The sequence below is a fragment of the Portunus trituberculatus genome, chromosome 15 (genome assembly GCF_017591435.1).
Source record: "Portunus trituberculatus isolate SZX2019 chromosome 15, ASM1759143v1, whole genome shotgun sequence".
Taxonomy (NCBI): Eukaryota; Metazoa; Arthropoda; class Malacostraca; order Decapoda; family Portunidae; genus Portunus; species Portunus trituberculatus.
Window position 1 is genome coordinate 19,063,629 of NC_059269.1, and position 25,314 is coordinate 19,088,942.

The 25,314-nt window shown below is 37.7% G+C and overlaps 4 protein-coding genes across 13 annotated transcripts in view; 3 read left to right on the top strand and 1 right to left on the bottom strand.

Annotated features, from left to right (window-relative positions):
* Positions 1-1,039, bottom strand: part of LOC123504056 (glucosamine-6-phosphate isomerase-like) — a 14,891-nt gene extending 13,852 nt beyond the window's left edge. For 2 of the 4 annotated variants that reach the window (XM_045254319.1, XM_045254320.1), the window contains exon 1: positions 881-1,038. The gene's annotated coding sequence lies outside the window, so the exon portion shown is untranslated. Of the gene's footprint in view, positions 1-649; positions 801-880 lie in introns of those variants that run through there. The other 2 variants (XM_045254317.1, XM_045254318.1) reach the window with 2 other exon arrangements.
* Positions 1,040-4,102: 3,063 nt separating this feature from the next.
* LOC123504053 (DNA-directed RNA polymerase III subunit RPC10-like) lies at positions 4,103-9,002 on the top strand. 7 transcript variants are annotated; one of them, XM_045254307.1, is made up of 4 exons: positions 4,185-4,475; positions 7,863-7,976; positions 8,317-8,385; positions 8,730-9,002. In XM_045254307.1, the coding sequence occupies exons 3-4, from the start codon at positions 8,329-8,331 to the stop codon at positions 8,997-8,999; spliced, it is 327 nt and encodes a 108-aa protein (XP_045110242.1). In that variant the 5' UTR covers positions 4,185-4,475; positions 7,863-7,976; positions 8,317-8,328; the 3' UTR covers positions 9,000-9,002. The 7 variants fall into 7 exon arrangements, with proteins under 7 accessions (XP_045110240.1, XP_045110245.1, XP_045110243.1 ...); XM_045254305.1 differs by lacking the exons at positions 4,185-4,475; positions 7,863-7,976 and adding an exon at positions 4,103-4,178; XM_045254310.1 differs by lacking the exons at positions 4,185-4,475; positions 7,863-7,976 and adding an exon at positions 4,116-4,178 and having other exon boundaries at positions 8,778-9,002.
* Positions 9,002-9,820, top strand: LOC123504052 (yrdC domain-containing protein, mitochondrial-like). Its single transcript, XM_045254304.1, has one exon. The coding sequence runs from the start codon at positions 9,008-9,010 to the stop codon at positions 9,818-9,820; it is 813 nt and encodes a 270-aa protein (XP_045110239.1). The 5' UTR covers positions 9,002-9,007.
* Positions 9,821-9,886: 66 nt separating this feature from the next.
* On the top strand, positions 9,887-21,122 carry LOC123504051 (run domain Beclin-1-interacting and cysteine-rich domain-containing protein-like). The gene is made up of 10 exons (XM_045254303.1): positions 9,887-10,228; positions 10,841-10,977; positions 11,901-12,063; positions 12,483-13,070; positions 18,022-18,090; positions 18,215-18,333; positions 18,582-18,801; positions 19,057-19,188; positions 19,683-19,853; positions 20,304-21,122. Exons 1-10 carry the CDS (start codon positions 9,887-9,889, stop codon positions 20,415-20,417), a joined length of 2,055 nt encoding a protein of 684 aa, XP_045110238.1. The 3' UTR covers positions 20,418-21,122.
* Positions 21,123-25,314: the final 4,192 nt, after the last annotated feature.

A 25,314-nucleotide genomic window follows, 5' to 3' on the forward strand; every position in this document is an offset into this window, starting at 1 on the left:
ATATGAAAGAAGTAAGTAGTAAATGTTAACACTTGAAATGTGTCTAAACATGATGAGAAAACCCAAGCAAAGGTGTTGGGGTTGACTAGGTTATACTTGTATGTACCATGATGGCCATGATGAACTGACTGATAAGATGTCCTGTACCTTTGTTGACTGTCCTGCCAGTGGAGTTTTATCACTGACAATTCCCACTCATGGCTTAAACTATCATTACACTGTGCGACACCAATGCCTTCAAAGATAAATATGTGGTTCTCAAAACTGTTGTTAGCTTTCGAATTTCTGTCCTTGGTTGTCATTTTGGTGTGAGGTGCTTTGTGCAATCCCATGAGAGTTTTTGATCTTAATGCATTTCTTGGTGTTAGGACATACTGACAGGTACAAACCAGCACATAAATACTGCGTATAGAAGTAGCGATAAATTTGCGGTTTTAACCAATACTCCTCCCTCCCCTTGAACGTACCATACGGTAAAACTAACCTATATGTTGTAACCTGAACATCCTCCCTGTTGTACCCTAACTACAGTAAATCTATTATCAATTTCCGATAGGGTAAATTGTAGGTAAAAATGCTCCGAACTGTGAGATGTAGACCTGGCAAAGGGTTTTAGAATTACACACGGTGTACACCATTCTACTTATACTTTTGTCTATTTCTTTCAACACGATCCAGCAAATGATGAAGGCTGCAGGGGAGCCGCCAGCGTGGCGCCGGCACAGCAACTGTTCACCTCACCTCTGCACAGCAGACGTGCACATAGCCACAGCTACATACACATTTACACACGAATTATGCTGTGGCTGCAATGACTCTTTTAACTTATCTCAGACGGAAGGAATCTCTCTCTATCAGATACTAACATTTCCTTACATACCTTGAACTTATCACTCCTGCAAAGACAACCACGGCAAGTGCTGATATGAAGACTCGTAACCACAGCAGCTGCATAGACCAGCCAGCAACTCACTGTCGCTGATAGCGGGAGTAGGCGAGTAACACCGAGGGCCGAGGCCCCGGAGACACGCAAGCCGAACGATAACTTCCAGCAACTTTGTCTCTTTCCCTATTTGTTCGTGATATAATTTCGGTTCACATTGTTTTTTATTTTTTTATTTCCACCTACTTTGATAATTTCTTTATTCATTCGTGATTCTATAATAACTTGAATTATTCTTAAAAAGATTCTGGGCTCAATATGAACGTTTGATTTATTTTCATGCACTCTACAGTATACTGTTTCCAAGGGTTCTCAAACTTTTTTTGGTCTGCGACTTGCTACTTTTTTACTTCAATGTAGTCGTAATCCCCTCCCCAACAACAACTCATTTCTGACAATCACTATAACGTATTTCCATGTCTCCGTGTATTTGCTTGCTTTTATATGTATGCATGTTTGTTTGTATGTATGTATGTGCATGTATGTATGTAAGTGCATGTATGCATGTATGTGTATGTACGTATGTATGTATGTATGTAGTATGAATGTATGCCTATGCACGTACAGTACCTACATATGTATGTATCATTATATGCATGTACAGTACACGTAAGTTTACATGGATCTCTCTCTCTCTCTCTCTCTCTCTCTCTCTCTCTCTATATATATATATATATATATATATATATATATATATATATATATATATATATATATATATATATATATATATATGTGTGTGTGTGTGTGTGTGTGTGTGTGTGTGTGTGTGTGTGTGTGTGTGTGTGAAAAATGTAACTTCACAAAGGTAAGTCCACGGTCCATGCAGATATACATCTGTATATCTGGACCGTGGGTAAGGTCTATCTGAAAGGCGTCGGTATGTTCATTGCGGTCTTTGGGTAATCCTTCATGGACATTCTTCTGTCACTGATATTCAAAACTTATCCAGTATTGTCGACTCAAACTTCATGCGTCAGGTTCGATCACTCGAAATTTCAAGCATTCCATCGATTTAGATCTAGATTTGATGATAATTCCGGTAGCAGTGAACAGTTATCGTATTCAATCGTGTCGCTGTAAAGTTGTTTTTTTTTTTTAAGTAATTTTTGAAGTGTTCGAAGGAGCTTTGAAGGTGAGTAGCAATGGATCCTCTCATGTTATCCAACATGAGTGCAGTTCATTCTCTTCAGCGAATTCTTCAACATATCACTCTTCAGATCTCACAGCCCATCGTTCCAGCCTCCTTCTGAATACATTTACTTCATCAGGCATTGTCAAAATATTTGTGTTTTGGCCTTATATTGACAAGTTCAGAACATTCAGTTTTTTTTTCATATATGCTTGCAAGATATGTAAGTTTTGCTAGCCATACGGAGTCACACAAATGAGAAGAGAGTATGAACCCACATTCAAGAAGATAGAGCCGAACTTCATCCCTCATCTGATACAGGCGTGTGAAAACTTTACTTCGGGAGAGCCATCTCTGACTCGGGCAATAAAGCCTCGTAGTCCGAACCCATCTCCTTACACAATGTGTGGCAAACAATCTGGCGTACAGTGACCGTGACTTTATGAAATTGACTGTTTTAATTGCAGTTTCAAGAACACTGTTGAGTTCTAGAACAAGAGCCTGACTGGTAAGATCTTACCGATGAATAATACAATGAATGAAATTCATATTAGGAGCCACATACAAGATTTAATTTTTCTTAATCCTTTCCTTTTATCCAGCATTGCCCCAGCACCATCTGCGCATACCGACACACCGATCCCGCGGCGATCCCATCTCACGTACAAATGCCTAACTGTGAAAATAGCAAAACATGAAATTTTCCATCAACACTGTACATATCTTATGAATACGAGTAACTGAGCAGAATTTGAAATGTTAGTCGACTCATCAACCTGCAAAGTATAGCTGCCTCACATTCTTCACTCTGTCAATTAGTTGACACCGAATGTCATCTGCAATGTCATGAATACGCCTCCATTCTTTTTAATTCTTCCTGATATTTTCGGCGCTTGGATGATTTCTCACACTGGTACGTTTCTGTGTTATGACCTTCATGGCTCTCATTCCCACTTGATGTGCTTGGTTGCTCGGAATAAGCATCATCGGATGTTTCAGTGATGTCTGTTGATGTGTTCTTGCTTGTAGCTCTACGAATTAGCCACCGTTCCATGGCGCAGGTTAAAGAATAACACTGTCACGAGAGTAGAGTTACACGAGTCTTGCAAACTGATACTGATGGCCCTCTCACCATTCTTTTACTGAGTGCATAACTGTATGTGTCACGTGCAACTCCACGAATAACTCTAAAATGAAATGTTCTGAAGTGAGGACACACATTACAAAATAGTAACTATATATTAATTTTATTATCAATATATATAAATATATATCAATAAGTGCGGCGTACTTTATACTGCAAAAAAACGAAAAACAAAACAAAACATGCATGCATGAGAAAGTATGCATACATAACGTGACTGTGATGTATTATTGGACATCGGACACATCGGACACATCGACCACTGTACTGACAGACGGAGGAGGGAAGACGAGGGGTTGCTCGATCTCGATTGCGACCCCATATAATTATTTCGCGACCCCTCTGGGGAACGCGATCCCACTTTGAGAATTCTAAACTTGGGATTCTCAACCTTTTTTTCTCGTTAAAAACTCCCTGAGTTATAAGACCATCTATCCAAACCCCTAGTAATCTGACATCGAACAAAATGTTAATTTAATGACTTGAGACTAACTCAATATGCAATGGTACTACAAAGATATTATTAGATCAGCCATCTAAGTACGCCTGGAAGTCTTGTGAATCCTTGAGGATTCCCGAACCCCAGGTTCTAAACTACTATTACTACTACTACTACTACTACTACTACTACTACTACTACTACTACTACTACTACTACTATATACTATTATACTACTACTTTATTGTACAACTAATACAAAGGAGGTTGAAGGAGACATCCCAATCTACCATAACCTCCTTGAGAAATCCCACGGTAGCCTTAAGATCAAGATCAAAATAAAAATGAATAGATAATTCTTCTTTCGTTTCATCGTTAATTATGATCTAAATATGATAATGATGTATTCATGTTGTAAATGTATTACAAATATTGAAAGGATTGGTTCAGGGTAGTGTTTACTGTGTTGTTTATGTTGCGTCATGTGGCCGCCGCAAGCAGCAGCAGCTGTGTACGTAGGGTGAGTGATTGTGTAGACTGCTGCAGCAGGCTGGCTGGGTGCAAGGTTGATAGGGTATTTTGCATCACTTGGATAGCAAGGGTAGTTGATGCTACAAGGAAAGTTAGGTGAGGGAGAAGTGAGAGGCGCGAAAGTAGTGACGGATGCGCTGGTGTGATGCAATGCTAAGCCACATGCCACCCAGAAGACGAACACTGCACCAGTCTGGCCACATGTTTATTACCATAGTTGGCTACATGCTGGTCTAACAAGTGGAAGAAATTACCTGTGAAATACTGGTAAAGCTGAAGTCTCTTGGTAAGTTGAACTAAGTTCGCCATTCCCCTGAACATAATGTTAGTTAAAGTATGGAGAATGAAGAGCCGAGTTATGATATGTGTGAAGAACTGATGGATGCAAGTAGGGTGTATCAATGTTTTAGTAAAAATTTCAGTGCAATGTTTGTGAAAAAAAAGGGTAAAAGTCAAGAATAGGACCTCCTCCTTTTCCTGCTTCCCCCAACTCTTGCTCCAGCAGGCTTGGGGCACTGTGGGGAATCGGGGATTTTAGGGGGGGGAGCCAAAAGAGGCGAAATATGGCGATCCGAAAAAAAATTCGAAGAACAAAAAAAGCCGTTTTTAACGAAAAAATAGGAAAATTTGCTAACCTAACCTAATCAAAACTAACCTAACCTAACCTAACCTAACCTAACCTAACCTAACCTAACCTAACCTAACCTAACCTAACCTAACCTAACCTAACCTTAACAAACCTAACTATATTTCAAAACAAATGCAAATAACCCAAGGTCACAATCCATACACCTGTCTGCCGCCATATTAGAAATCACTGGCTGGAGCGTGGCTTGCTGCAACTTGCTGGACTTAAGAAAAACTCGCCGAACACCGCATATTCCTAGACTTATTGCAGCGTTATTATTCATTTGCGGCAGGTAGTGTACTTACTGAAAATGTTGTAAATAGTAAGAACAAATCATCTAGAGTTTATTGTATGAAACTGTAATAACCAACCAAATCATCGTGGACTTAGATTCTGCAGGCACTGGAATATTCATTCAATTACTACAGCCTTACAAAAGCTGTCCCCACATTAAAAACATCACAGACATGTTGTATAGTAAGTACTTTATCATCTTGCAGGCTTGTTTTAATGATTAGAAAGGAGGTCCTATTCATGACTTTTACCAAAAAAAGTTAGTGTTGCATTGGCCAGGCAGGGTGTGGAAGGGTATAGCATGGGTGTTCAAGTAACCAACAGTCACACTGGCATCACTTTGCTTCAAGTTTTGATGTTTGCCTTTTCTGTTTATTTTAGATTTTAAATATCTAGCATTACATTTGTAATACTGAAGTATAGAGGCAAATATTCTCCCAACCCTTAGAGTTTTAGACTTATGGCCATAACATCAATATTCCCCTTCCCCATCCTGCCTTATTCCTCACCTATAGCACTGGAACAGGTTTGAACAACCCCATCCCCTTTCTATACTTCAGGTTCACCATGGTGGCCAAGATTAACCTGTAAGAGGTCAGCACTGATTTACCTCCGAATACTCGTTCAGGTCACCAAAAATTTCACTTTTTTTTTTTATTCCATATAACTCAAAATGGGCATAGAAAAGTAAAAATAAGAGTTAAAGCTCGAAATTGTCATTTTTTTATGTCCAGCTGGAGCTTTAAATTTACCTCGCTCAGTGATGCTGCCAGACACACAACTTCTGAATAAGGCTTTTTAAATCGTTTTATCGATATTTTTCTCCTACGAGACATGTGTATAATGGTTACATATTCATAAATTAACCCATGTTTTATGAAATGAAAAAAAAAAAAAATATTTGTAAGTACTGTAAATATAATGTAAAAAAATAATTTGCTCAGTTTACCACAAAATATTGTTTATTATTATTTCTTTCAGTATCTAAGCTTTTTAGTATTGCAACAGGGTGTGATATTCTTCAAAACAAGGCTCAATGCATAGAGCTACATCACATTCATGACAATAATAACAATTCACTCCATTTTTTTTTGAGTCACGCTAAGGCTAGGCAGCAGGGAGGGGTGGGGGAGGGGGATGACTAACCCATGTCAGAATGACAGGAAACTGTGCTGATATATGCTAGACACTTCAAAGAACATAAATATTGTAAGCTGGAGGGAATTTCAAACGCATGGAAACCGAGAAAGGGGCGAACGTACTTGTACGTGATTGACCATAGATAGTAAGCAAAGACATGTACGTGGTTGACCTCTTACGGGTTAATGTTGGTAGCCCCTTCAAACCAATTATTCTTAGAAATGAGACAATGAATCCATTCTGTACTTACTTTTCACTATTATACATGAAATAATGTAAATGCATAAAGTGACCTACAGGTAGCTAAGTAGGAAATGAAAAATTCAGAGGTAGCTATGTTGCAGGCCATGAAGACCACTCGTTGGGATCCCAGGCCTGCTGGGCCTGCTGATATGAATTGCCAGTTATGCTACATTGAGGATGGAAATGTAGCTTACTGGTATGAGTTGCCAGTTACACATTTCTGTTTCAATGTTACCTTGTTTTATAAGGGATGATATTACCATGCTGGGCAGGAAAGGCTAGAAGGCAGTGTTTTTGTCTTTATATATATAATATAGTGCAATGGTTCCCAACCTGTGGTACGTGTACCAATAGTGGTACGTGAAGGTCATCTAGGTGGTACATGAATACTTTCAGGATCATATGCAATTTTTAGTAAATTGTATTAATTAGTTTCTCAGAAAAATGATTATTGCCTTATATAAGTTACTCTGGGTTTGATCAGCTCGTGGAGAAGAAACGGATACATTAAATTGAGTTGTGTTCCTTGTTGTTAGTTCATTTGTGTGTTCTAGTTGTGATAAATTGATATTTGTTGGAATTGAGTATTTCTAGAACCAAATGGTATGTGGGGATTATACAGGACCTCTAAGTGGTACTTGCTTAGGAAAAGCATGTTTTTTATTTATTTATTTTTTTTTATGTTGTGGCCTGTAGCACCTGTAGGTTTTACTTGAAGAGTATGGGAAGTGCTGTTCAGCTTCCACCCATTAGTGGCAAAGGCAATTTTGTTTATAGTGGTATCCATATTAGGACCCAAGTGCATATTTAGTATAACTACCTAGAACCTGGCTATCATGGTGACATGGAGGTAACTTGAAACCACTCGACAAATGGCAAAGCATCAAGATGGTACGTGGTGGGATTTGAACCTATGTGTGGGTGACTGCCTGATTCCACGCTCACCACCACCTACCACTGGTATAAAGATTTTTTTTTTTTTTTTTTTTTTTTTACGGTAAGGCCTTAGCGCCTGTAGGCACACTTGAAGAGTGTATGGGAAGCGCTGTTCAGCTTCCGCCCATTAGTGGCGCAGGCAATTTTATTTATAGTGGTACCCATATTAGGGCCCATGTCACCGCCAAGATCATCGTGAGTGTAACCACCTAGAACCTGGGTATCATGGTGATATGTAGGTAACTTTAAACCACTCGACAAATGGCAAAGTGTTTTTAAGGCTGTACGTGGTGGGATTCGAACCTATGCATGGACGTCTGCCTGATCCCACGCTCACCACCTTATCCACTATGTGTGTGGAACCATGCTTATATGCTGTTGATGAAAGTGTAGCGTGTTAGTGGGTGCGCTCATGAAATTGTTTATTTTCAGAAAGTTGTTGGAAATGCGCTAGTATGACAGCACCTTAAGACTTGAATCGTTCAGTCAAGAGACTAAGGAACAGCAGTTATCCCCAGTACTGGTGGCAGAGATGTTTGCCCTATGGTTAGGTGGTTAAATGTTGAATTATAACTCTTGAGTTTGAGCGATTCAGATCTAAAACTGTACTTTTCAGTCAGGATCAAGATTGTGAAACCTAGATTCTGTAATTGTCTTTTAAGTATGGGTGTAAGATTTTGTAGTGAAAGTGTTGCATAGTAACAAACTTGTATTTATTATGTCAGCTTAGAACATACAATGAGCTCTTTCCCTGTAATTGAAGGAATTTTTTCATAAATCAATTGAAAAGGTGTAATTCTTTACATAATGCTACTTTCTCTTTTTGCATTTTGTATGATACGGTTTAAGTAAAGTAAATGTGTTTCATGCTATCTTTAATTTCCAGATGTAGCAGAGAATGCTTTACTTCTGCCCCACTTGTGCCAACCTCCTGATTGTGGAGGAAAGTCCACAGGTTAGTGCAGTGTTTCTAAGCAACAAAGAACATATATACCTTGCCTGAAAAATAATCCTCTTTAAATTCTGAATATTAGTTAGTAATACTCCAAATATTTACTCAGGTTTAAGATGAATACAGTACTTAGAGGAAGCAGGAACACTATAGTAACAAAGCAGAAATGTTAACAAAAATCAAGTGAATATGAAATAAGAGTGGCGACAGATATTTTATGGTATTTAAGTGAAATTGTTTATTGCTGAATAAAAGAAATACAATACCTTTATGTTAACCACTCTCATTGATTAATTTTTTATTAATTTTCTTATGAACATTACCTTAATACCTGGTTATTCCTTTAGGGCATGCGATTTTCTTGTGTTACCTGCCCCTATGTCTTCCCCATCAAGAGGTGTGTCTCCTACAAGATCTATCCCAAACTAAAGGCTCTGGATGATGTTCTCGGAGGTGCTGCTGCCTGGAAGAATGTAGATTCCACTGATGAGCCGTGTCCCAAGTGTTCCCACCCAAGAGCTTATTTCATGCAGGTGCAGACAAGATCTGCTGATGAACCAATGACCCTCTTTTATAAGTGTTGTGCCCCAGCGTGTGGTCATCGGTGGAAGGAATAAGACTATAAATGCTTAAAAAGTTGTGGACTATACTAAGAACAGTGTTATCTTCTGCTGGTGACATCCGTACTTTAGTTTTTATGAAGTTGTTATCTGTAATTCATAGATCAGTGAGGCGGATGAGTAGTACTATAGTGGATTGGTTAACTATTGATACTCCAATGAATAATGTTGTGCAAGTATTGGAGGGGCCTTCAGTTGCCTGTCATGCCAAGAGAGCTGCTACTGCACTAGTCTCGGGCCATGTGATTGCTCTACCTACAGACACACTGTATGGAATTGCTGCCTTAGCCCAGAACAATACAGCTGTAGAGAATATTTACAAGATAAAGAAACGTAATTCAACAAAACCACTTGCCATCTGTGTGGCGGAAGTAGCGGATGTGTACCACTGGGGAAAAGTCACTGTACCTCACTCACTTCTGAACTCCTTATTGCCTGGCCCAGTTACATTAATATTCCAGCGTACTTCCCTGCTCAATTCTGCTTTGAATCCTGGAACAGACCTGGTTGGCATCCGTATACCTGATGAAGAATTTATCAGAACAGTGGTAAGATACTGTGGGTCACCAATAGCCTTGACAAGTGCCAATATAAGCACAAAGGATAGTCCTCTGTGTGTGGAAGAGTTCAGTGAGCTTTGGGACAAACTTCACTGTGTGTATGATAGTGGTCGCATTGGTGAACAGACAGAATGTAGAGAGGGTTCTACAATAATTGATCTCTCTCAAACTGGATCCTACAGACTTGTTCGTAGAGGTATTGCTTATGAGCACACTACTAAAGTGCTACAGGAGTTTAAACTGACCTTGATAGATTAACATTCATTTCTGTTGTAATTAAGTTAACTTCTTTCCAAATTATTATTATTACTATTTGATGAAAACATGTTCACTCATCGCCTGAAACGTGAGAAAAGGGAAGCTGCCATCTGTAGTTCCCTGGTGACACGGCTCAAGGAAGCTGTACAAAGTGTGCTTCAACCTGGAGGGACCACAAGCAACTCAGGACCAAGGTATTCACCAAGTGTATCCCATGGACCAGTCTTAGGGCATTCAGACAACACTAATGTTCTCTGCAATGTCCTGGAAGCCATCTTTATTCATGGCCTGCGAGATTCCTTCAGTGAGAAGATGTCAGTTCTGCTTGGAGCTGATCCTGACCGAATGCCTGTCCCAAACTTCTGGCCAGTCATTCTGATAATTAGTCACAGGGACTCAATTGAACAGGTGATTATTACTTCATGCCTCTATACCTCCTCCTCCTCCTCCTCCTCCTCCTCCTCCTCCTCCTCCTCCTCCTCCTCCTCCTCCTCCTCCTCCTCCTCCTCCTCCTCCTCATCTCCTCTCATCTTACCTTTTCTACTCTTTTCTTCTTCTTCTTCTTCTCTCTCTTATCTTCTCTCCTATTTTCTTTTTAATTTCTATTCTCTTCTTTTCTTTTATTTCTCTTTTCTCTTATCTTCTCTCTATTTTCTTTTTAATTTCTATTCTCTTCTTTTCTTTTATTTCCTTTTCTTTTTCCTCTCTTCTTTCCTCTCCTCTCCTCTCCTCTTCTCTTCTCTTCTCTTCTCTCTCTCTTCTCTTCTCTTCTCTTCTCTTCTCTTCTCTTCTCTTCTCTTCTCTTCTCTTCTCTCCTCTCCTCTCCTCTCCTCTCCTCTCCTCTCGTCTCCTTTAGTGACTTGATCTTGAAATAAACTAAGTATATGATATTCATACTATTGATGATTCTTATGTGTGTAAAGCTATAAGTGTAATTCAGAGAATGTTTATTGAAGATATGATATCGTATGTACCGTTGGAGATCTTATTAGCTTATATATATCCTTGCTTTTTCAACAGGTCAATGAACTGTCATTCATTAGCAGTGAGGTGGGAAGAAGCCGGGCTTGGGTTCGTTTAGCTCTCAACAATGGCCAGATCTTCAGTTACCTGAGTGTCTTACTGCAGGACTCTCACACTCTGAAGGACTACTACAAGTGAGTGCCAACTAGGAAAAGGAACTGGGCCATTTATATATATATATATATATATATATATATATATATATATATATATATATATATATATATATATATATATATATATATATATATTGTTAACATCCTTTGAGTGAGGCCTTGTGTAATTCATCAAAAGAATCTGGGATACAGTGTTGATGTGACTGGCTAGCCAAAGTTCCATTGTTCAGGAATGTTTAAGAAAAGTTGGATTATTGTTTGGTAGAATGTTAGCTTTACCTTTATCCGTTAAAACCACTGGAAATATGTAAGATTGTGAATGAAGAGATGGTAAGGTGAAAACTGTACATTTATAAGTGTGCATGAGTCTTTCCTCTAACAATGCTATGTAAATGTTTCCATGAAATTGAGATAGATCCAAGAACTCCTTGTATTGGAGTTGAGGAGGCAGATGGTATTGAAAGAAAAGTATAAGAAAAAGCTATACCTATGATATGTAGGTTAATTGGTGGTTTCTATTGAATACAGGAGTAGAAGTTGCAAGTGGAAGTACTATCAAGAGGCTGAAGACAGTGAGTAGGTCAAAGCACACTCGAGTCAAGACCTTGAGGAAGATTAGTGAAGGCTCAGTAAAAATATGCAAATTTAGGAGCTTGATTTTATTACTGCATTCTTTTGGGGAAGTGATTCTGCAGTTGTTGATTTTATTATGAAATTTTGATGGTATGGCAATGAGGGTTTGTATATATATATATATATATATATATATATATATATATATATATATATATATATATATATATATATATATATATATATATATAATGGCCAACCATGCATATATAGGAAAAAGATTAAGATAATTGTATAATTGGAATGATTTTTTACTCTCATTTAGAAGGCAAAATTAAACTTTCTAAATGTTTTATTTTGTTTGGTAGGACTACAGCATTCCTGAGGGATCCTGAAAGAGCAGATATCACATTGGGTGTATTGCAACCCCTGGCTTCCCTTACCTTCAGTTTGGCCACCAATGCTGCTGTGCTCAACACTTGGACTCAAACACCATTGGTTCTAGCTGGGATATGGACACCTAGCATTCAGGTGAGACTGAAATGAATTGAATATGACATCCATTGATATATCTCATCATTCTTTTTTGCCAATTGGTATTGTGTTACAACCATAAGGATCCATACATTGGAAATGTTGTTTATTGTACCTGGTTTCCTGGTTTATTACCTTCTTATGTCTTTTCAGTCATCTTGTAAACTTGTGTATAGCTAAAGAATGAACAAATTTCCATGCATGGCTTAGTCATGTTGTGTTGGTAAGGTTTGGGTTAGTGAATTCCAATCCCACTTTACAAATCAAAGTGAAAGAAGTAATGGAAGTGTGTCTGAAGTCTTGTGTAGTGATTCTCAGATAATGTGAAATTGAGATGTTACCCTCAGCCTAATTGATAATAGTCATAAGTTCATAGTAATGAAATACTCATGGTAGAAACTGATAATCTTTTCCAGGGTATGATATCTGATCCAGTTCTGGCAGCAACAGATGTGGCAAGCACAGTGCATGATGTCCAAACTCATGGTGTGGGTATTCCTTTTGTCTCAACTCCAATCAGTGACCACATGTTTGACATGATCATTGGGGGCACACCAGAAACTAGTTTTATCAGTGACTATATGGAAAAAAGTGAAGCAGATACAGCAAAGCATGAAGACGAAAGTTCTATCAAAACCAAAGAAATTTTGCAAGACACCAAGTCTAATTTGATTGAAACAAGCAAGGAAAAGAAAAGGGAAATATCTCCCACCATTGAACAAGACTCTGAAGACAGCAGCCAAAGAAAACAGGAAAATGTCCTCCCTGATAACCAAATCAATCAGCTAGAAACTTCTATCTCAAGCACAGACACTGACAGAGTGTTTGGGAGGGAGTGGAGCATTGACTCTATGTCGCACAGCACAATTGAAACGGCTCCAGAGTACAATAGATTGTTCTCAGATTTAGAGGGCCTTGGTGGATTCCCTTCTGTGCCAGGCCTGGTAGTGCCTGACTTAGACCTCTCACCATCCTCCACTCCAAGTGAAGAAGTTTCTAATGAGGTATGTAAAGATAATTAGTTTATACTTACTAACCACAGTAGAAATCTTCATTATCTATTTAATCATCATCACTGCAAAACTAGTGTACTGGGTGACAAAGATTTCTTTCTATTTTCTCCTCTCATATCTGGTTGCATGTTGTTTTCTTATTACATATGAATGACCTTATTATTTTTTCTCTCACTACTTTGTTTCTTATCTGCCATAAATACATGTCTTGTCCTTGAGTTGTCATACGTTTTACCAGCCTAACTTCTGTCTTATTTTTTATTGTGTACAGGTATATGCATTTAATATAATGATTAACATTAATGTTTTCAGTAGCATTTTATTGTTAATACTTCACATTTTTTATATTTTTTCTTTAACACTTCACATGTTCACCATTTTTTTTATTCCATAGGATCATTATTTTCATGAGGCTGGTTGCATGTGACATGTGGTCAACTTTTTTTTATATTTTACAATTTTGAAGCTTTCAAATCCCTTTTTATACTGAAACTGAGATTTGTTATTTTGTTAAGTCTACGTACATAGTTGTGTTCAGCTGGTTGCACTAGTTTCCTCTTGATTCTCTTGATGGCACCGTATCATCTTGCAGGAAACATCAAATTTTCTTTTCTTGCTGTCTATTTTTCTTCAAAGTCTTGGTGTTTTCACAAATTTTGCACTGAGCCAAACATTCTTATTCAGCAAAATTTTTGTTAGATTTTTACAAAATACATATGACCTATCAAGATTTTGTGTTGCCTCTGTAGGGCGAATGAAAGCTCTTCTAGCAACTTTTGTATTGATGTGATGATATCCCTAACATTTCCTTTCTTATGTTCACAATTAAACTGGCATGGCATCATCTTTTTGGTTCCAATATCTCTGTCTTTTTTTTTAGGAAGTGTTGCACAAACTTTTCTCCATCACCCTTAACCAGTCTCCTTAATACAGGGTGGGGCGCGGATACTTCCTGATTTGAGAATGAAATTAAAACCTGTTCACACTTCACAATTCTTTATTCTTCTTTTATGCCTTTCACACAACATGGGAGATTTACTTTTACACTGTTTTAAAGACAATATCTTTTAAATGTCCACCTCCATTGTCAATACACTGATTCAGATGATTTCGGATGCTTTGGTCTAATCTCTCCAGCATTTTGAGCGGTATATTGGCTATTTCAGTTCGGATGGCGTTCTGTAGGTCTTCCAGGGTCTGTGGACGGTCGTTATAAACCAATCCCCACAGAAAATAAGCACAGGGGGCTAAATCAAGTGAGCAAGCAGGCCAGTTTAAGTCTCCTCTCAGGGAAATCAGTCGGTCGGGAAAAGCTTCTCTCAGGAATCCCATTGAAATGCGTGCAGTGTGGGCACACACTGATTTAGCCCCCTGTGAATATTTCCTGTGGGGATATCTCAAATCCCTGGTTTATAACGACCGTCCACAGACCCTGGAAGACCTACAGAACGCCATCAAACTGAAATAGCCAATATACCTCTCAAAATGCTGGAGAGAGTAGACCAAAGCATCCGAAATCATCTGAATCAGTGTATTGACAATGGAGGTGGACATTTAAAAGATATTGTCTTTAAAACAGTGTAAAAGTAAATCTCTTATGTTGTGTGAATGGCATAAAAGAAGAATAAAGAATTGTGAAGTGTGAACAGGTTTTTATTTCATTCTCAAATTGGGAAGTATCCGCACCCCACCCTGTATAAAAGAAAAAGAAGAAAGAAATGCAGGAACACTTCTTTATGTGATGACTTTGATTATACTTAGTAAAACAACTTGATACTGTAATAGGTCAGTGCACCTTGATGCATACAGCAAATTTATAATGGTGCTGTGGTGACTGTAGTAAATCTGTTTTGTACTCAGCATTTTGATGTGGCCCTTATGAGGACTCTCCTACCAATTGTTCTGCCATGTCAGTCACAAAAGTTATTTTTATGTTTGATGTATTCAGATGAATCTGAATTTGTATGCCAGTGTTTGACTCCTTGCCAATCCTGGCCATATAATTTCTCTGTACTAACACCTGGTAGCCCCACACCAGGTGAAGGCTTCAGTTTTCCTTTGATTAGTTAAACTATCTCAAAGACTTTAGGTTCCACCCAACTAACCTTCCCCTCCTGGTCCATGCCTTGCCCCTCCTTGTGATCAGAGCATCACCATGTCATCTCCCTCTCCACCACCCTCATTCATGTGTGTGTGTGTGTGTGTGTGTGTGTGTGTGTGTGTGTGTGTGTTCCTATTTATTATTTTTTTTGTGTATTCTTCTCCCAGCTACTGTTGTGCACCACAGTTGTCTGTATGTCAACAAAAATCTGTCTTGTTTAGACCAGTGGACTAATGATTTGGAGATTCTTGTGAATGTGGTCTTATGGATGACTTTCTATAGTGTGGTAGAAATGAGTTTACTGATAGTTTTTATGTACATTTCACGTATCCTTTTATGCTCCTTGATAGCAGGTTTAATTGTACAATCAAGACCAAATTCATAGCTGTATATAAAGGATCTTGTGTACAATAGAGGTAGAGCATCAGATGAAACTAGTAAAATGAAATGTGATTATAGGAGAACATGTCATGGAAGAGCAGTGTTGGTTGGCAGTGAACTTGTGTTAAGCTAGGAGATGGACTTGCATCCTGGCATGAGGAAGCTGCAGTACAGAAGGTTGGAAATAATGTGAAATGTTTATGCTCTTTGTTAGGTTACTCAAATTAAACTTTCTAGTCTTTTCTGTGATACTAATGGTTAACAAGTGTTTATTTCCTACAAATAGGTTCACTTCACTTCTAATGACCTTAATTTCTTGTGAAAATGTGACTGACTTCATATATAATTGAATTATATAATTGAAAGTTCAAGTCATATGTTATAACAAGGCAATAATTCCCATGATTCTCCAAAATTATTGTATGTACATAGCTATTTGATTTCTTCTTGAGAAACACGTCACTTCACTAGATAGTTTTTAGCAGTACATTTGTTCAAATTTAAGTATATTGCATTGAAGTACTATATTCAGTTTTACCATTGAGTTAAGTTCACAAAATCTGGTTCTTAGGGATAAAAATAACCACTGTCAGTTTTCTATATAGGAGCATGGGTGTTAAGAAATCTGTATTAGGTGTTGTGATGGTTAGTGTCAGGCACATGACAGCCAGCAACATAAGCCTTTAAGTAATCTAGGCTCTCAGATTTTTGTTGTTAGAATATTTGTATTTCCTGGATCATCCATTGTTGTAGAGGTGTATGTACAAGATAAATACAAATGCACATGAATCTATGAATGATGCCAATAGTAAAAGTGATGCTACAGATTACTTATCGTGGGAAAGAGGGGTAGGATCTAGTAAGACAACAGTACTGTGAAAAAAGTGTTTGTGTGTTCATTTTCAGAATTTTTTCTTTTGTGTGAAAATACTATTAGCTGCTTACTATGCCAAAATTGTACTAGCTCAAAAGTTGTTATTTTTTAGTCTTATTTTCTTTGGTTGTGACACTTGTTTTCTGGCGCTGTGTTTGTCAGTTTGCCTTTATCTTTAGTGACATGCTTGTATGTACATATCAAATGTTGCACTTAACATGTAAACTTCAGTTCTGTAACGACGTTTTAGTGTTTCACGATGAGGCTTACTGAAAATAAAATTTTATATATTATGCTTTATTACTTGCCATGACACATTGCTGTCTGCTCATATTACTATTGGTGATAATTGTAATTTATTAGTACATAATTTTAATATTGTTATCCCATTAATTTTGTTATTCCAAAGTATAAATGACGTTTGAAGAAGTGATGGAACAGAAATAGTACTTCTTTCAACAAGTTGTCATGGAGGAGCAGAGTAACAGTGGTGTGTTGTGCCTCATTGTACATTCTCATAGAAGTCTGTGAAGTGGTCTATGCTGGTCTTTCATCATTTTCCCAAACGATCCTCTGCAGTTCATGGAAATATTAAAATTTTCATGTTTATTAACTTAGACATAGTCTGGACATCACTAAAATATGGATGTAATACTTAGAGTAATTATCCTTTTGTCATCATATTGAAACTGAACATTTGTGAGATGTGATTTTATTAATGTGGTAGTGAGGACATGAGCCACAACTCAATGGGCAGCTTATCTAAACAAGGCTCATGATTATGTAGAATGAATGGGAAGAGTAGTGCCATTGTTGCCAGGAAATGTTGTGTGTTTATCAAACTACAAGCTCATCAACAGTTAAGATTTGTAATACATAAAGTCTTGTGGAGAAATTTTGGTACCACAATTCTATAGAATTACTTAATTGATGACTGTCATAGCTCATTACTTAACCATTTTTAACCTTTTATCTAACCTTCTGAAACTTTATATCTTATTGGGCAGGGTAGCCTAGCATTTGGAAGTAATAACTAACAGCCATCGACTTAGGTAAGAGAAACTAACATAGTTGTCTCTTTCATTTGATAATAGAGACTTGTGGCAAGGCAAGTAATATCAGTGTAGACTTTAAAGTCTACACAGATATAGTAACCTGGTGTCATCAGTGTAGGGCCAGCAAGTGTCACATCCAGTCATTGCTTAAAAACAGGACTGGTTCTATCTTGTCCCACAGTGAATGGGAATAAATGAGAATTATTATCATAATATTTATTTATGTGATCACTCATGAAACACTTTAGCAGAGGAATGCTATGTATACTTTGGTAAGTTTGATGCTTGTTTGAAATAGTTTGAGTTGCATTTGATTTAATCAAGGAATAAAGAGTGATCCAATTTTTTTTTGTTTCAGGAAGTAATACTGAATCTTAGTGGAGTCATTGCCCACATGACTCATTTAGTGATGTAGATTCAAATGGTAATTCATTAATTGCTATTATAAATTAAACCTGCCAAAAGTTTTAGGAAGTATTTAATTTTGTTTGAAGTGAAGTTGAGTTTTAATTGAAATTTTGTTCATTTCAGTCATCTCAATCAGATGTTGCAGAAAAGCTGAGCTATGAGGTTGTTCCAGTGAAGCAGCCTAGTGCTGAGGTAATGCATAGGTGGTCATGCCGAGTGTGGCATATCAAGTTTTCTTTTTCCTATTGTGAATACTGCTATTATGTAGCTATTTTAATGCTTAGATGATTTATCACATATAATTGTATCCTTTCAGGAGATGAGATGCCTGTTGCCACTTCTGACCAGACTGACCACGGAGGAGGGTCTGGATGCCCAATCCTACAAGTGTAACCAGTGCAAATCCTACATTGGCATGATATATGGCAAGCCAAGGTTGGCAGTATGTGTGTTCAGATAGTTAGAATTTATCAAGGATCAATCTCTGTATGTAACTGTTGTCACAAATAATGTCTAACAGGCAAAACAGAAAAAAGGAATGAATTACTCAATATTATCTCCTTGGAAGATAGACTATATGACTGTGATGACAATAAATTATCCTCTGTAGTGGCTGCTGACAAAACTAATATCACAATGCATACAAATTAAAGACTCAGTAAGTAACTTTCTGATCTTAACAGGGTCTGTGGCTATGACTCCAAGTACTACTGTTATGAGTGTCATGAGAATGAATCTGCACTGATACCTGCTCGTATTGTTCATAACTGGGATTTCACACTGTATCCTGTATGCTCAGCCAATTTTCAGTGGCTGTCATCCGTAAATCACCTACCACTTATTGACTTGAGAACAGTGAATCCCAGGCTTTACTGTCACATTGAAGACCTGGCAGAACTACAGGTGTGCATCCTTCTGTGTCTGATTGATATTTGTTTGAAATTTTGAAATGGACTGGGTGGTAGTAGTATGTCTGCTTCATGCTTCTATTTGTCATGTATTTATTTTGAAAGAATCAGATAATTTTTGGATTAAGATAATTGTTTAATTTATAATTGATATTGCTTAATGCAGAACCGAATTTGATAATATTGCCCTTTATTAATGTTGACAGTAAAAAATCAAAGCTATATGTCCACAAAAATGTTCCATGTTCAGATGTTGCGGACTCAGCTGTTGTATGTACGTGCTTACTTATTCACGTGCCGTTCAGACGCGGGGCAGAAACTTCGAAAGCTAGTTTGGCCAAGGGAACACCTCTATGAACATGTACATCTATATTCTGTGTTTGTAAGTATTATATAGAACACCTGGAAATTTTAGTCTTTAAAACTTTTTGCTTTATTTATTTATTTTTTATGTACATTACAGTACTTCCATACTTTAATTTTGCAGGTGTTTGGCAAAAATAAGCAAATTTTTAAAGTTTCATGAGGTAGTTGCATATATTTGGTGCTACTTTAGGGCATGGGCTTATGATGATGGATGAATTTTTGTTTTGACACTACTTGTCAGGGGTGATTTAGTGCCTGAGTCAAAGTGCCAAACTGCTTGTGCACTGCTCCTTGGGAAGATATGCAGGAGTGCAACACTGCAAGTTGATACCGTATTACCAAGTAGACTCAGAAGACTTGAGGATATGAAACTGATTCCTTTCCCATGCATTTTTTTAGCGTTCTACAATATAAGATTTCAGTTTTCTATGCAATATATTATATTTTGATAGCAGGTGAATTGTTCATCATACACATTTAGAAATAACAGGTGTACTTTAATTCCATCAGGATCTACAACTTGTAGCAAGTGGTCAGCTGGTTTCAAAAGTAAGATATGCTGTCACCTTTGGCCGAGACCATGTCACTCACTGTGAAGTGTGTTCTGTCCGAGGATTCCATTGTGAACTGTGCTCAGACAATGAAGTGCTATACCCATTCCAGCTGGGAAACACTTACACAGTAAGTAGTGACTATACAAAGGTGACAACGCATGATATGTCTTTCATATTTGAAAAAACAACGCATTGACATTAAAAGACAAGTTAAACAGCAGTAGTTACTCATAAATTTCTTTTATTAGCAAAAATCTATCTTCTCGAGGCTTTCTACACTATCTCAGTTTTACTTGTATAACTTGTATAAAAATGTTGTGATTCCAAAATGCTGAATAAAACATAAAAAAAGTAATTATTATAATTCTGCAATGCACACATCAGACTATAGTTTTGTGTGTGCTACCAGATGGTGTTACTGTTTAGTGAACAAGGCCATTAACCTGTACAATTATTTTTCACTCTAGTAGGTACAACATACATCAATGTATGGCAATATAATCTGGTAGTTTGATATATGATATAGGATTTGAGATATGATAGTAGTAACTGTACTTGTTTTTAATTTTCTCAACAGTGTGGTGTGTGCTATGGAGTGTATCATTCCAGCTGTGCACGTGGCAGGAAGGAATGTCCTCGCTGTGTGAGGCGGGCAGCAAGGAAAGAACACCCTGGCCAAGAGAACACCTAACTGTGATGTCAAATGATGCCCCTGGGCATTAGATAGTTTAAGGTACTTGTTTATTTTGACCTTTGAAAAAAAATATTACTTAGTTCAAGTAAAAGCTTATGATTGTTGAACAAAAACTCATAGATTATTAAAGAAATTATTTTACTCCTTTTTAAAGAAAAGTGCCTTTGTATTTAGTGATGAAACAAATGCACACATTGTTTAATATCTATATGGATATGAATATGAATATCCTTATGAAGTGTATTATATGTGTTGAAATATTATTATCATGATGTGGTTCAAAAGCTAGCAGTACATTCTTACCTTTCATCTCTGAAATATTTAGTTAAAAACTATGAGCATTATGCATTTTTGAAATGCAGGAGTTCTAGAAATGAATTGCAAATTCACTGTTATCATTGTTGTGGAATTGTAGTCAGTGTGGCACCAGTATGAAATAGTGACTGATGCATTTCATAGTTTGTGTGAACCTTTAAGCAGTGTCCATTCAAAAGGATAAAAGAATAGAGTACTGATGGTGTCTTGATTTGGATTGGCCATTGATATGAGAGTACGATTTTAGAAAAATTTTTGATAGAATTGAGATGGTTTGCATGTATTGTTGAAAAATATTTGTTTTTTTGTTTGCCAATTGTAAATATTATTTCAGGAAAATCATGTGTGCTTCTTTGCAAATATCAAATGTATTAAAAAGTGGACAAATCACTTTTATCATTATCTTTTTGAGTTATGGGTGCGTTATTAATTTACCTAGGAGCGAAAAGTCAGGATGAGCCTTCACATGTTATTATGTAACATATCAGAAATCTTGTGAAATATCTGAATTCTGCTCCAAGTCATGTAGGCACACGAAGACCTGTGTGTGATAATCTAATAAGGATTCTGCATCATAAAAGATGGAAATTGTTCATAAAGAGAGTTCAAAGCATTTCAAAATAATGAAATATGTGAATAACACACACACACACACACACACACACACACACACACACACACACACACACACACACACACACACACACACACACACACAGCCAGAGGCCAGAGATATTTCATAAACATATGAAAAGTTTCGTTAAGAGCAAGAAGGACAGTAGAGGTGCAGTGATGTGCCCTCAGTTCTTGGGCGTTATTTCAGCCCTATAGCGTTGCATCGAGTTTGTAGCAGGTTCATGTGCATCACAACATAGCTTGTGTTACGTGGTGAAACTGTATGAATGTTGTTCCAGTGAAGTATGCAGGAAGTGGTAGCAGCAAGTCTGTATCTCGGGTGAAGGAGTTTAAAGTGCCTGGGGCGGTACTTCCATTTGGGTGTTAGGGGTGTTAGGTGGTGGTTAGGACTTTGTCACCTTGGTGAGGTAAGGTGTACTTGAAGTGGTGGGAGTGAGTCCGTTTCTGGGATGAGTGACTAATAGGGAAGGAGAGAGTGTGTGGTCCTGAAGCATTACAGGTGTGAGGCATTAAGCTACACCACTTATTGCTGTCCTTGGACTGAATCACTCAATGCACTAAATTACGTTCTTTACAGACAGTAAGTAGTCTAAATAATTTGCCAAGGTTACTCGGGAAATATTCTGCTTTTGAGTTAATAAAGTAAGAATTATGAAAAATAAAGTAAAGTAATACATGAATAGAGTAAGAAAATAAAAAATGAAATGAAATGTTTGGATGTGGTGGAATATGTGTAGGCAACGCAACGAGAAATGGATTGCGTTTCGTTAATTAGAGTTTGTGTCACTTACGTCTGCTGCTTATGAAATGAAGTGTCCCAAAGAGAAGAGAATCTTAGTAGGCTATCAAAAATTTTTCTTGAGCACTACTTTTAGTAAATCTTTTTACATAAGTCTCCCCACTCCCACAAAAGAAAAAAAAGAATGTTTATTATTATCAATGAATAAAGGTATAAATATGCTTCCATTAATAATGTACCTGCTTCTGAATTCTTGCTTCGCTTCCCTTTAATTTCACCAACATAGGCTACTTCAGGCAGCGCCCGCAACGAAGTTAAACAAGTATTTTTCTTTCCAGTATTACTTTAGAGTTTAGACGTACGTTTCTTCCGTGACTTCCCTCCCTGCAGGTATTGACCCACTCCCCAGTAAGTAGGGTTGCCACCTCCACCTCCTAAAAATACGGAACGCATTAGCTGAGGTTGGAACAGTGATGGCGGGTAGAAAGTCAATCATATTGACAAGGCTTGAAGATAAGCTCTTCCATAAGTACACTGTATTAGGAGGAATTCAAGGATATCTTGACTAAATGTGAGGATACATTGCAAAATACGTTCATCAGTCAAGTTATCAGTAATATATTTTTGAAACTACATGTGTCTGTATAAATTCTAAAGAATGAGACACTGAAAAATATATTTCCCTTAATTAAAGAAAAAAAAAAAAAAAACTCGTTTGGAGAAAACAGTAGCTACCTGGAATATGAATGGATCATAAATATAGCCATTACTTATACATTTTCCAAGTGTACAGATCCTGCAGACGTAGCCATGTTCAGTACCAGGTACCTCACAGGGATGAGACATAGGCATGGCACAGCACAGCAGCAGTGTTCTACGCCCCTCTCATTTCTAGACTGACAACCGTTGGTGATGGACCGAGGACGAGGAGGCGGAGCGAGATATTACATGTACTGTTCACATAACACACGGGCGGCACGACAAACTCCTAACAAACTCATATATTTTTGTGAACTGGTTATGTATTTGTTTCAATATTTGGTCACGATGACTTATTAACTTATTTCATTTGCTTGACTATTCATACAGGCAAATACGGAACAAATGGCGTTCCGTATTGGTTCAATGTGGAACGCAGCATTTCACGCTTCAATACGGAACGGTTCCGTATTTTAAGGGACAGGTAGCAACCCTACCAGTAAGTGACATTTTGCTTAATTATAAAGGTGCACGGCACTGCGCCAAAATGGAGTAGTTCTTGCTTCTACGACTGAAAAATCCTTCGTGGTAGTTCTATTCTTCTGCATTTCATCCTCCCATATTTATTTATTAACTTACTTTTCGAGGAGGAGGACCCACTCACCCAAGCACCCCCCTCAGTGGAAGCTCGCGATCCCTTGATACGCAGGAGAGCAACGGGCTGTGTCGAATATTCACCAGGGATCGAATATATTGACCTAACATCTCTTCAGGTATAGAATCTGTCCCTATAACCGCAGAGTCAGACACGTTATTTCGTTTCCTTCTTTTCCCCCATCTTATCTCATATATTGTGTTTGCTACGATTGTGAGACTTAATTGTGTCCGATTGTCAGGTTTTGTATTCCGTTTTTCTTTGTTTTTCTGATATCTTATCTCTGTTAGTAGTTTTTCTTTCGTTTTTCTTTCTTTATTTTTTTAGCTGTCTCGGTTTAAATTAACACGTGCATGTTCGAGGGCATAATTCGAATATGGTTTATTTTACGTTCTATTTTTACTGTTTTGTCTTTATACCTCGTCGTGTCTCACGGTCCCATTGAAGAGACACGCAATGTTGGAGCATATTCTGAAACGTGCGTCGCGTCTCCACCACTGTCAAGAAGCTGTAGATGAAGTTACATAGATTTTTAAGAATGTTTTTGCGGTTCTAGTGACAGACTAACGAGATTTTTACAGTATTGATAGAAAAAATACTGTTGAAAATTCGGCTAATAATCTCTGTGGGTTTGGAAAATAATTGTGGTGACAGAACAAAGCGCATCTGAAAACGGGTCATTATTCTCAGGCCGCCGTGTACCTCCTCGTGATGAAATGGTGTTTGGGTAAGTTATGAAGCTTTTCCCTGCTCGTGATTTATTATTATCTTCAGCGACAATTTAGATATGTACTTTGCTATAGTTTCTTTAATAACTTAAAAAGAAAGAAAGAAGAAGAAAGAAAAAATAATGACGTATTCCTATTTTCTCTATTCAATTATGTTTTCTTTTTCGCAGTGTTCTCAAAGAACTGTAATCAAAGAAAGAGTTAGTGCATGGTGTCTAAACACAACATTCATAACCAAAAGAGCGATCAAGCACCTACCTATAGTTGTGGCTTTGCTTAGCCAGCTATAAAATCCTTCAAATAACTAACAATACCTATCGGAAGTTCAAATCAGACAGACACCATCACCACAACCACCACCTCGTCAATATTTTAGTACTCTCTCTCTCTCTCTCTCTCTCTCTCTCTCTCTCTCTCTCTCTCTCTCTCTGAGGCAGTGTAGGTGAGAAACATGAGCGGCCTCTCATTACCATACCTGACTGGAGGGCGAGGGAAAGGGAGTCGGGACGGTACAGGAAAAGGGAAACTAATATGGAGCAAATAATACCGTCACCACTACGAGGGCTGGAAATGGCCTTATTACCAGGTCTTTCTGATCACTGTGCATACCTAAACTGATATTACTGGAGGAATGCATCTGCAAGTCAAATTCGGACTTGTTATGCAGACGAGCCAACCGGAGAGGCTATCAGGAGCAAAGTAAATGGAGGAGATTGGAAATGCAGAGTTCACAGGCGCGGGGAAATGAGCTAATATAGTTGGAGAGGGACTGGAAGAGTGCAAGTATAGTTCAAAATTCTCATCTTATACCTATAGTACGCACAGACCTTCCTACTTGACGAAGCAGACTTCCTACCCTTACTTTTACCTAGAACGACATGTTAACTTAGGAAATTTTAATCAAATATCGTTGGCCAGAAGCTGTGACGTAAAGTAATCGACATCTCCTTTTTTAACCCCTCCATGTTATCACCTCCATCTACCACCTACTCCCTCAACCACCCCATATCTCTCTCTCTCTCTCTCTCTCTCTCTCTCTCTCTCTCTCTCTCTCTCTCGTTGCTGAGGGGAGTTGAGGTGAAAACAGAGCCTCCATCATCTAAAGTTTAATTTTAATTGCGT